The 12,503-nt window shown below is 39.2% G+C and overlaps 2 protein-coding genes across 2 annotated transcripts; both read left to right on the top strand.

The window, feature by feature from the left end:
* Positions 1 to 1,193, top strand: LOC310948368 (transcription factor HES-5-like; the record flags this gene model as incomplete). Its single annotated transcript, XM_083915461.1, has 3 exons — positions 1 to 123; positions 237 to 606; positions 1,183 to 1,193. 3 exons carry the CDS (start codon positions 1 to 3, stop codon positions 1,191 to 1,193), a joined length of 504 nt encoding a protein of 167 aa, XP_083771587.1.
* Positions 1,194 to 9,817: 8,624 nt separating this feature from the next.
* Positions 9,818 to 10,473, top strand: LOC310948420 (transcription factor HES-5-like; the record flags this gene model as incomplete). The annotated part of the gene is made up of 2 exons (XM_083915540.1): positions 9,818 to 9,940; positions 10,054 to 10,473. The coding sequence occupies 2 exons, from the start codon at positions 9,818 to 9,820 to the stop codon at positions 10,471 to 10,473; spliced, it is 543 nt and encodes a 180-aa protein (XP_083771666.1).
* Between the last annotated feature and the right edge of the window lie 2,030 nt (positions 10,474 to 12,503).

The following is a 12,503-nucleotide window of genomic DNA, read 5'->3' as shown; positions in this document are numbered from 1 at the left end:
ATGAAGCCAGCAGAAATCAGATTCTGTCTACAGAGACCTCTACAGCACAGAGATCCAGACATGGCACCTACAATCAGTGCAGCAATGACCAATTCCGAGGAGCATCTGACTCGGACCCACAAGGTAAATTGAAGATTCAAGAAGATTGAAATTCTGTCAATAAGACGTCGTCTCTGTTCATGCTAACACTATACTCCAGAATAAGTTTATTCATGACTTTGTTCTTCTTTCTGCAGCTCAGAAGGCCTCTGGTGGAGAAGTTACGGAGAGAGCGAATCAACAGCAGCATTGAGCAGCTCAAGTCTCTCCTAGGTCCAGAGTTCCTCAAACAGCAGCCAGACTCCAAGATGGGGAAAGCAGACATCCTGGAGATGACCGTTTGTGTCCTGAGACGACTGCAGCAGCATCCACCTGTGGACTCAGCAGCTGTCAATCAGGGCTACTCCAGGTGTGTCCAAGAGGTGACACACTTCCTGTCCAAAGAGCCAGTGAAGACACAGTCCCAGAAAAGACTAATGAACCACTTCTACAAGCTGCAGTCTTCCTCTGATAACAACCTGAGAGAACCAAATCTGATTGCATCAGCAATTATTATCATACCTCACTGTACTTCATGTATTGGTGGTATAAGCTCTGGTAACTTTTGTTATCTTCTCCTGTTATTGATTATTTTGATCAGAAACTTTAAACCAAATCTAAATGCATCAGCAAGTATTATCATACCTCACTGTACTTCATGTATTGGTGGTATAAGCTCTGGTATCATTTGTTATCTTCTCGTGTTATTGATAATTTTGTATAGAAACTTTCACTGTCCTGTTTTATGGACATATTATCATAATGGACTTTAATCTTTATTACTCATAACTGATCTGTTGTTAGATCCAAATGTTTATCTTTTTTTTCTAAAAGATTTTATTCATGTCACAATTTTCCTGTGACACTTTCTGCCTCACTGCGCGTCATGTGTTGGTACAATGTAGTGCATGGAGATGGTTATTACCTCTGGATAGGTATTGATGATTTTGAATTGATCCAAAAATATGAATTGTCCTTTTTATGGACATTTTGTCATAGTGGACTTTCCCTCACTTTATGTGATTATCGAAAAAAGATCTGTTTTGAGATCAATATGTTTATCTTTCTATTGTAAAAGGTTTGTTTAATGTCACACTGTCACAGTTTTCCAGTGACAATGTAATTTTTACATTTTGATAATTGATTGAATTCAGTGGTTATCAAGAATAATATGAGCTGTTGTAAGGTCAGTTTTTACTACTTTGTGTTTTGTTCATTAAGTTTAAATGGTTGAATCCATTTGTAAAAACATTGTAAAATACAGTGAGTACTGTGTCCTCACATACTGTAAATCCTTTGTCTTTTACAAAGACAGTTGTTCCTTTACTCTCTCTGAGTACAATGTGTCTTGTAGAAATCTACAAGTTGTTGTTGTGATGTATCATCACCTCTAGTTGAAACTTTATACTTTATGTGGCTCATTGTGACTTGTTGTATAAACAAAGATGCAAGATGAAAAATGTCTGCTCTTGAGTTATTTTCCCTAACTGCCATCATTATGTTGATGAAAAAGTGATTATTTTTGATATTTGATTAAATGTATTCTCCTCAGTATTTGTCACCATCTATCATTAGCATAACCCACTTATTCTTTAGAGAGTTGTGAGGGCTGGTGCTGCTACCAGTGGACATTGCAAGAGGCAGGTACAGTCTGGAACGGTCTCCAGTCAATCACAGGGCTGACACACAGAGGCAGATAATCTTTCACACCAGTTATCCTTGTTTTAAGACTAAATCTGAAGCACCCTGAGAAAACCTTCGCAGGCACAGGACAAACATGTAGGCTAAACTTTACACAGAAAAGCCCCAACCAGGTTCAAACCCTGAAACCACCAGTGCACCACACCTTAACATACCACTCTAATTCAAAGTATAAAATATCATCAAATGAGTAAATTCTGTTGTGCTTTTTATTCACATTTTTAAGGAAATTATGTCAAGCATTTGCCTTAAGTCAAGTCAGAAGACAAAATGAGAAAATGGACATTTCAAAACATTTTTTGAGGCAACATGATTTTAGTTAAAACTGTCGGTTTCAGGTATTTTGATGTAAAAACATTAAAGTAAATCCTTTCCTTCTTCAAAGAGGTCAGACAGTTTATCTAATGAGATGCAAAATAAGAAACATTTCTATTGTTCCTCCAGTGAAAAGGCAGAGTGTGGGAAACCAGAGGAAACTCACTCACAGAGCCCTGTGGAACAATAGATCGAGACACAAATTAAAAGATCCTCTGGCTCCAAATATGCTAAATTAATCTAAATCATAGATAAATGTTTTTCAAACAAAACTTTTTAATGTTGTTTTCTTTTAATGATAAAAAAAGAATTACCTGGCTAATCTGTGCTATAAGTTTCTATCAATGAGGTAAATTGAAAAACGATTGTTATTGGAAATTTAAAATATAGAATATTTGGTTTGTTACAGGTTTACAGCCTTATAATATTTTGACAGAATATGACCACAGTATCCCTTACTGACCTTGATATATGTAGGATTTTTTTAAATATTTAAATGACATATGTGATTTCTGCACTGATTTCCAATACAGCCAATTTTTACGTCATGCATGTTTGAAATTAAATGTTTTGGAGTTGTACAATGTAAGAAATCTAAGAAAAAATAAAGGTATGGTCCATTTGGAATTAGGCACATAGCTTACTGTAAAAATGATTGTTTTTGGAAATTTAAAATATAGAATATTTGGTTATTTACAGGTTTACAGCCTTATAATATTTTGACAGAAAACGACCACAGTATCACTTACCTTAGTATATGTAGGATTTTATTGAATATTTAAATGACATTTGTGATTTCTGCACTGATTTCACCATTGGCATTGGTGGAAGCATTCCCAAGATGGCAGCAATTGAGGACTGGGCAGGAGGAGGTACAGATGACTGATCAAATTTATTGAAGAATAGGTTCAGGTCATTTGCCCACTTTTGGTCCCCCACAGCCTGGGTGTTTGGTTCCTTGTGGCCAGAGAAGGTTTTAAGGCCTCTCCAAACTTTGCTGATGTAGTTCTGCTGCAGCTGATCCTTTATCTTCCTTCTGTAACTCTTCTTCCCCTCTTTTATCTTCTGCATCAGCTTCTTCCGAACAGTCCTCAGCTCATCTTTATTTCCTGACTTAAAGGCCCTCTTTTTCTCCTTCAGGGGAGCCTTTAAACCAGGATTAATCCAGGGTCTGTTGTGTCAAAACAGTCCTTCAAAGCCTCGTCAGCCTCGTCGGACCATCTCTTCACTGTGCGGGTCACAGCTGGTGTCCTGTATACCAGAGGTATGTACACAGGCCTAAAATGAACCAGATTGTGGTGAGATCTTCCTAGGGGAGGGAGGGGTGATGAGGTGTATTCCTCCTTGGTGTTTGCATAACACCAGTCATAACAACTGTCCGCCAGCAGCAGCATGAAGCCGTCCACCGCCGCAGCCGTGTCCTGGGTTGGCATAGTCAGCCATGTCTCCATGAACACCATGATACTGGCCTCCGGGTATTCCCTCTGGTGCCGGGTCAACGCTGCTAAATCATCCGTCTTATTGGGGAGAGAGCTCACATTGCCCATGATGATGGACAGGGGAAGAAAGGTCGGTATCTCCTTCTCCTGGCACGGCGAACAGCCCCAGCATGCCCCCCCCCCCCCCCCCCCCCTTCTCCTCCTCTTCAGTTCATGGGGAACATCAGGTCTCTCTTCGGGCAGCACCGCTGTGTTACGAGGGTCAACAGCTGATCCCTACTGTAAACAATAGGGCCATGGCCATGATTTTCCCTTTTTGACGATGTTGAACTAGCCTGGAATTATTTTCATAAAAGCTTAATTTGTCTTGTAAATAAACACGCCCCGTTCCACAAATATAGAATTAAAGGGTGTGACAATCCTTGGTTTACAACCAACCTTACAGATAAACTGCATGAACATAATGCTGCTTGAGCTAGGGCGCGCAACTCTAATCTAGATTCTGATTGGCTTAATTTTAGACAACTAAGAAATAAATGTACCTTTCTCCTACAAAAGGCATAAGTAGCCTTTTACCTGTCCACAACTACAGAAAGCCTCAAAAACCCAAAGAATTTCTGGAAGATCATCAAATCATTGTTGACTATCTGTAACTCTAAAATTAATCTTCCTACCAGTATACTGGTTGATGGCCTCAGGGTAACTGATAGGACAGCAATGTTAAATTATTTTAATCATCATTTTATTTCCTCTGGTTTCTTGATAAGCCTAAAAACACGATTAGAGTCCCATCAATTACTGATAGGATCACTGATAATACTCAGGTTTTTTAACTGCCATCCCTTTACCACAACAGAGGTCAAAAGAACTCTTAAAGAACTTAATCCTAGAAAACCAGCTGGACCACTGTGTTTAATATAACTTTGTTGTAAAATGAAACTTCCAAGGATTGGAAATATGCCCTTCTTAAAAGCTAGTGATCCAATTATTTTAAATACCTATAGAACTAGAGTATGTCTAAACTCTCTATAATGGCAAAAGTGCCCAAATCTCTCGTCAGTGAACAGGTAAAACAATATTTAGCTACCAACTCAATTATGTCACCATTTCAGTCAGGGTTCCGCAAAGATCATAGTACTACTACTGCTGCTGCCTTGAAGGTCATAAATGATATAATAGAAGCTCCAGATAACAAGCAGTGTTGTCTTTCTTTGTTTATAGATTTTTCTAAAGCTTTTGATACTGTTGACCACCTGGCCTTTATTGATCTTCTTACAGCTATTGGTTTTTCTAAACAAGCAGATAGGTGGTTTGTAAACTATCTCTCAAACAGAACCCAGGCTGTTCAATTAGTGGGTCCTGCCCTGGATTTATTTCAAGTACAAAAGGGGGTCCCACAAGGTTCAATTTTTGGACCATTATTGTTTACTATATACAGTATACTGTATATATAGTAATTAACCTTGGACAGGGCATTGGAAACACCGATGACACTGTCATCTACTGCCTCGCACCCACCCCTGCAAAGGCTGCTGAATATCTTCAACATGCTTTTCACAGAGTACAAGAACAGCTTTCTCATCTGCAACTTGTTTTAAACGTAGAGAAAACAAAACGTATGCTCTTCACCACTTCACTTGGTCATTTGTGCATATTCAGTATGTTGTTAAAAATCTGAAGCGCTTATTAGGATTTTATTATAGAAACATGTCTTGCTTTTCTTTTTAAGTAAAACAGAAACTGGTGGAATCGACCTTTTTACCTAGTATGGACTACGGAGATCTGCTGTATATGAATGTATCTGCTACTTGTCTTCACATGTTGGATAGTGTGTATCATGGGGCACTGAGATTTATAACAAACTGTGGTTCTCGCAGTCATCACTGTGTTCTCTACACTATAGTAAACTGGTAAACGTTATACACACGTAAACTGAGTCACTGGTATATGTTAATCTATAAGGCCATTCTGGCTAAAATTCTTCTTTATTTATCTTTACTTTTTGGAATTTGTAAACATGGAGGTAAAAATCTCCACTCAATAGACATTCTGCAACAGGTCGTTCGAAAAGTAAGAACAGAGTTGGGAAAGAAAGACTTCAGATTTTAAGTACATGTTGCTTGGAAATAACCTTTAAACTCAACTACATCTTCAAAACCTTGTACGATGTCTTGTCTTTTTATTTTGCTTACTATTCGTTATGTGTTTTTATACTGTAACTGTATTGCTGCTGTCTTGGCTAGGTCTCCCTTTGTAAAAGAGATATGTGATCTCAATGGGACTTACCTGGTTAAATAAAGGCTAAATAATTTTTATTTTTTTTTTAAAAGCAGTTTCTGGGAAAACGGAAGACAGGACGTATCTAATTTGACATTTCCAACAGATCTCTAATTGGCCCTTTGTATTTTTGCTTGGACTTATATTGTATCAGGCAGATGTAAACATTAAAGTCAGCATCTTCAGTAAAGCCTCCTGTCGTTCACAGTAAAAAAGGTTTTTTGATACAAATTTGGGATTTTAAGACGAGAGAGTATTCTTGATGATGCCTGTGGCGCACAAATGCTATTCCAGGGGATGTCTAATCCTGCTCCTACTTGTTTTAGGTTTCTCCCTGCTGTAACACTACTGAGTGTAATGCTCCGCTCGTTATCAAGCTTCAGCTGCTTGATAGAGCTGAACATTAGACTCCGGTAACATAGGCTAAAATACAGTATGTTAAAAACTTTAAATGCTCTGCACCAGAGGCGATAGGTCACGATCACTCACACTCACAGGCGACATGCTTTACAGTACCCTGGCGCAGCAGCTCCAGCTTCTAGCATTAGCAAGCTGCACATTATGGCAGATAATATGAATGTTGTCGACCGGATTTTGGCAAAGCCATTTATTTGATAGTCTTCCTTACGAAGAGAATATTGGAGAAAAATAGCAGGGCAGATCAACTCCTAGGATTGATTTATTGCAAAAGGTTTCTTCAGGTGTCCTGGTATGACAAGGTGAGCTGGCTGACTGAAAGTGCTGGTCAAAAGTGGGTTTTGGGGATCTATCTGACTTTGACAGGGCATACAAAAGGCATGAAAAAAAGCAATGCACATGTAAGTGCATCTGAAAGGTTAAGTTGCCTGGACAGAGTTAGGGTTGAACATGCAATAAATGAAGGGGCTCGCATTCAAGAAGCAAAACATAATGAAACAGTCAAACAAAACAGGGCTTTCTTAAACCGCCTTATTGATGTGCCTTCCTTGCTTGGCCGTCAGGAGCTGTCATTTAGTGGGTATAAGGAGAGTGGTGAATCATCCAACAAGAGGAATTACAGGGAGTTTACAGAAACATTAGCAAAATATGACTCTGTCCTGGCCACACAATTACAGTCATCAGCTGTGTTTTCTGGGATGTCCCATTCAATCCAAAATGACTTGATCACTGCACTTTTAGCCACTGTTTCTAATGAGATCAAAGATGAAATTCAGGCTGTTCCCTTTTTTTGCATGGCAGGTGGATGAGACAACTGCTATAGCTTGCTGTGCCTAACTCTCTGTCATTATTCGCTATGTGGATGGTGGTGGTAAAATTCAGAACTGCTTTATTGGATTTTTTGATGTTTCTGGGGGAAGAGATGCTCTGTCTGTTTTTGAAGTCTTGAATGAGAACATGCAGGGCTATAATTTCAGGGAGAAACTTGTGGAACAAATCTAGGACGGGGCTGCTGTCATGGCTTGAACTCTCAATGGTTTGCAGGCCAAAGTTAAAGCAATAGCCCCCAGTGCAATGTTTGTGCATTGCTATGCACATAGACTGAATCTGGTGTTATTTCAGGGGGCTGAATGCTTATCTGTTTGCAGATTGCAAAATCCTCAAAAAGCACATCTTTTCTTGAGTCTGCAGGCTGCTCAAGGTTGCCCAGAAACGCTCCTACTCAATGGAATTTTACATCACGGAGAGTAAGCACTGTGGCAAAAATATATGATGCCCTCCTGGAGAATTTTGAGAAGATCATTGCAGGTACGCCCATGGATGATGACACATTAGATTGTGACAAAGGCTTTCTGATGATGCTGGAGGATTTTGAGTTTGTGTTCATATTGTACACATATGAACAAATCTTCTCTGAGACTGATATGGTGTTTGACATTGTCCAGCAGAGGTCTATGGATGTTCTGTACTGCAAGAAAAGAATTGAGTCTCTTCTTGCTTATGTCAAAGAGAAGAGGCCGGAGGGGGTTTCCAGGCTGTCTATGCCAAAGCAGCAGATCTCACATCAGACCCACAAACTGAGCCCCTGAGAAAGCGCCGTCTGTCACAACTGCAGGATCCCAAGGAGCGCTACAGAAATCTGTACATTGGCATCTTAAACAATAATTCAGAGCAGAGCACCTCGGCGTTCTGCTAATTTGGAAAGCATGCGCTTCTTAGAATAAGTCAATCCAGGGAAATTTGATGAGATGAGGGTTAGGGTTAGGGTTAGTGTTTCCAGAAGAGGCGTTTGAGAGTGTCCTCATTTTCTTGAAAAGGAACGAAGGGTAGAATTTACTTATAAATAAACAAACACATCTATGTTTTGTTCTGTTCTTTGTTCATTATCAAGCTCCAGACGCTTGATAACAAGCAGAGCATTAGACTCAGGTGGGTTGGAGCAGAGAGAAACCTAAAATATACAGGACAGTAGCTCTCCAGGAGCAGGATTGGACACCTCTGGTCTATCATGTAATACTACAGCCTTTTTTCCTACTACTACTACTACTACTACTACTTCTACTAGTACTAGCCAACTTCAGCATTTACTACTTTTTACTTTAGCATAGGGATGTGCACCAACTATCAGAACAGGTAAAAGTAAAGCTCACAGTTAAAATTTCTTGTTGAATTTTCTATCTATTATAATTCGGCTGCTTTAGTTGAAAATTACCAATTTCCACATTTGTAAGCTTGTAAGCGTAAAATTGATTGAACTTTTTTATATCATTCATATCTTTCAGGTAAATCACTGGTGAGATTTCCAACATCCAGTGGTTCCACCTCATTATCTTCAGAAATAAACTTCTCTAGTTTCATTGAATGTTATATGTCCCAGCTATTGGCTTTAATGGTCAATTCCTTTTTGAAAGGGCCTCACCCTCTACGCCTGGTGGTGCACACTTCTTGTGAACAGGGCCCTTCAAAGGTCCATTTGTAGAAGGGCACATGCCTATTTAGTGCTAATAGACGGAGTGTGGGAAAACTCTGGAGGGAAGAGTTCAGTGTGAAAGACATCCCTCCCACCAGCAGCAGTAATTCTCCAAAGAGAATTGGCACACTCCAGGAACAGCTGCCCCCCCAGGAAACCTCCCACCCTCATGAGAGCTGAAGTTTTGATCCAGTTGGTCAGAAATGAGGCATGATTATGACTGGAAGTTCACCATCTAGTATGATAATGATTGGGAACTGAAAATGAGATGATAGATGATTTGTGTGACACTTTATAAGAGATTTTTTACCTAAATTTTGAATTTAACAAACTGTCCAGAGTCAGCCAATGGCATCCTTTCCCTCCAGATGGCTGATGATGTCAGACACACAGCCAGCATCTGTCACGGGAGTCTCTTTGTGCTTCATTGAACACACCACACAGGGAGGCAGTGTGGGGAACTGAGCTACACTAGTTACTCACACTGACTACAAGACACGTGTCAAAAGACTGTGCTACATTTGGAAACGTGCGTGATTATTGTCTTTATCTTATTTCAAGTGCCATGCATGGGCATCACACTGTTCTAGAACATCTTACAATGTAGTTTTACACAATGGTGCATTTTTAATGAAGGAAAATTAAAAAAAAAATTTTACTACATTGTCACTTACAGAGAGTGATTTCATCTCCGATATTTTACTTTTTGGCTCAAATAAAGTGCTTGTTAAAAAAAAAAAAACAATCAACTTAGTTGTTTCTATTTTTGTTTCATCCTTCGTGTCATTAATTACATAACACCACAAATTTTCTTCCCTCACTTGTGTGATGGGATGATGGGCGTGTGCTCAATCCCAGTATCAGGCAGCAGATCTGCTCTCTACAGGGTCACCACTTTCCCAGATTCACACAGAGCTCTGTGACTCTCTCTCCATCACCCCCCCAGTCCAACACCTGTTCCCCTGAGATCTAACCATTGTCCCCCAGGCAATAACAGCATTAAGTGTGCCACATCCCTTATTGTCTAACCAACCTCTCTGATTGGCTGAGACTGTGAGAAACTCCAACCAGACCAAGACCCACACATTCATATGGAGATGTGGGTCTATAAATAGGAGGGATGAAGCCAGCAGAGATCAGATCCTGTCTACAGAGACCTCTACAGCACAGAGATCCAGACATGGCACCTACAATCATTGCAACAATGACCAATTCTGAGGAGCATCTGACTCTGATCCACAAGGTAAACTGAAGATTCAAGAAGATTGAAATTCTGTCAATGAGACGTCGTCTCTGTTCATGCTAACACTATACTCCAGAATTAGTTTATTCATGACTTTGTTCTTCTTTCTGCAGCTCAGAAAGCCTCTGGTGGAGAAGTTGCGCAGAGAGCGAATCAACAGCAGCATTGAGCAGCTCAAGTCTCTCCTGGGTCCAGAATTCCTCAAACAGCAGCCAAACTCCAAGATGGAGAAAGCAGACATCCTGGAGATGACCGTTTGTGTCCTGAGTCGACTGCAGCAGCATCCACCTGTGGACTCAGCAGCTGTCTATCAGGGCTACTCCAGGTGTGTCCAAGAGGTGTCACACTTCCTGTCAAAAGAGCAGGTGAAAACACAGTCCCAGAGAAGACTGATGGACCACTTCAACAAGCTGCAGTCTTCCTCTGATAAAAACCTGAGAGAGGCTGACTTCTCTCTTCTGAGCTCCACAGTCCAGACCAGCATCCCCAAAGACAAGAGTCCAGCCAACAGTGCCCTCTGGAGGCCATGGTAGACACTTACACACTGGAGTTACTACCAGACAAACTGACGTGACCATATTGGTCAAAGATGACTGAAACTCAATTCTTTGACACTGAGGAGGTATTTTGATGGTTTTCTTTGTGCAAGATGACATTTCCTGAGGAAATGACAGTACCAATATCTTTTAAGTTGAGAAAGAGAACATCCTAGCATGCATGTTGCATGAACCAAATCTGATTGCATCAGGAATTATTATCATACCTCACCGTACTTCATGTATTGGTGGTATAAGCTCTGGTAACATTTGTTATCTTCTCATGTTATTGATCATTTGGATCAGAAACTTTCACTGTCCTGTTTTATGGACATATTATCATAATGGACTAATCTTTATTACTCAAAACTGATCTGTTGTTAGATCCAAATGTTTATCTTTTTTTTCTAAAAGATTTTATTCAAGTCACAATTTTCCTGTGACACTTTAATGCCTCACTGCACGTCATGTGTTGGTACAATATAGTGCATGGGGATGGTTATTACCTCTGGATAGGTATTGAGGATTTTTAATCCATCAAAATTATTAATTGTCCTTTTTATGGACATTTTGTCATAATGGATATACCCTCACTTTATGTGATTATTGAAAAAAGATCTGTTTTAACATCAATATGTTTATCATTCCATTGTAAAAGGTTTGTTTAATGTCACACTGTCACAGTTTTCCAGTGACAATGTCTTTTTTACATTTTGATAATTGATTGAATTCAGTGGTTATCAAGAACAATATGACCTGTTGTAAGGTCAGTTTTTACTACTTTGTGTTTTGTTCATTAAGTTCAAATGTTTGAATCCATTTGTAAAAACATTGTAAAGTACAGTGAGTACTGTGTCCTCACATACTGTAAATCCTTTGTCTTTTACAAAGACAGTTGTTCCTTTACTCTCTCTGAGTACAGTGTGTCTTGTAGAAATCTACAAGTAGTTGTTGTGATGTATCATCACCTCTAGTTCAAACTTTATACTTCATGTTGCTCATTGTGACTTGTTGAATAAACAAACACTGCAAGATGAAAAATGTCTGCTCTTGAGTTATTTTCCCTAATTGCCATAATTATGTTGATGAAAAAGTGATTATTTTTGACATTTGAATGCAGACATCAAGATTAAATGTAGCCTCCTCAGTATTTGTCACCATCTATCATTAGCATTACCCACTTATCCTTTAGAGAGTTGTGAGGGCTGGTGCTGCTCCCAGCGGACATTGCAAGAGGCAGGTACAATCCAGTCGGGTCTCCAGTCACTCACAGGGCGGACACACAGAGGCAGATAATCATTCACACATGTTATCCTTGTTGTAAGACTAAATCTGGAGCACCCTGAGAAAACCCACGCAGGCACAGGACAAACATGTAGGCTAAACTATACACAGAAAAGCCCCAACCAGGTTCAAACCCAGAAACCACCACTGCACCACCCCTTAACATACCAGTTACTCTAAATCAAATTATAAAATATTATCAAATTAGTAAATTCTGTTTTTATCCACATTTTTTTTATGAAATTATGTCACGTATTTGCCTTAAGTCAAGTCAGCAGACCAAATGACAAAATGGATATTTCAAAATATTTTTTAAGGCAAGATGATTTTAGTTAAAACTGTCAGTTTCAGGTATTTTGATGTAAAAACATTAAAGTAAATCCTTTCCTTCTTTAAAGAGGTCAGACAGTTTATCTAATGAGATGCAAAATAAGACACACTTCTATTGTTCCTCCAGTGAAAAGGCAGAGTGTGGGAAACCAGAGGAATCTCACTCACAGAGCCATGTGGGACAATAGATCCAGACCTTTGCCCTGAAGGGACACAGATTAAAAGACACTCTGGCTCCAAATATGCTAAATTAATCTAAATCATAGATAAATGCTTTTCAAACAACACTTTTTAATGTTGTTTTCTTATCATGATAAAAAAAATTGCCTGGCTAATATGTGCTATACGTTTCTATCAATGAGGTAAATTGAAAAACGATTGTTATTGGAAATTTAAAATATAGAATATTTGGT

Source organism: Echiichthys vipera (assembly GCF_963691815.1).
Source record: "Echiichthys vipera genome assembly, chromosome: 6".
Taxonomy (NCBI): Eukaryota; Metazoa; Chordata; class Actinopteri; order Perciformes; family Trachinidae; genus Echiichthys; species Echiichthys vipera.
This window is presented reverse-complemented; position numbering and strand designations above follow the sequence as displayed.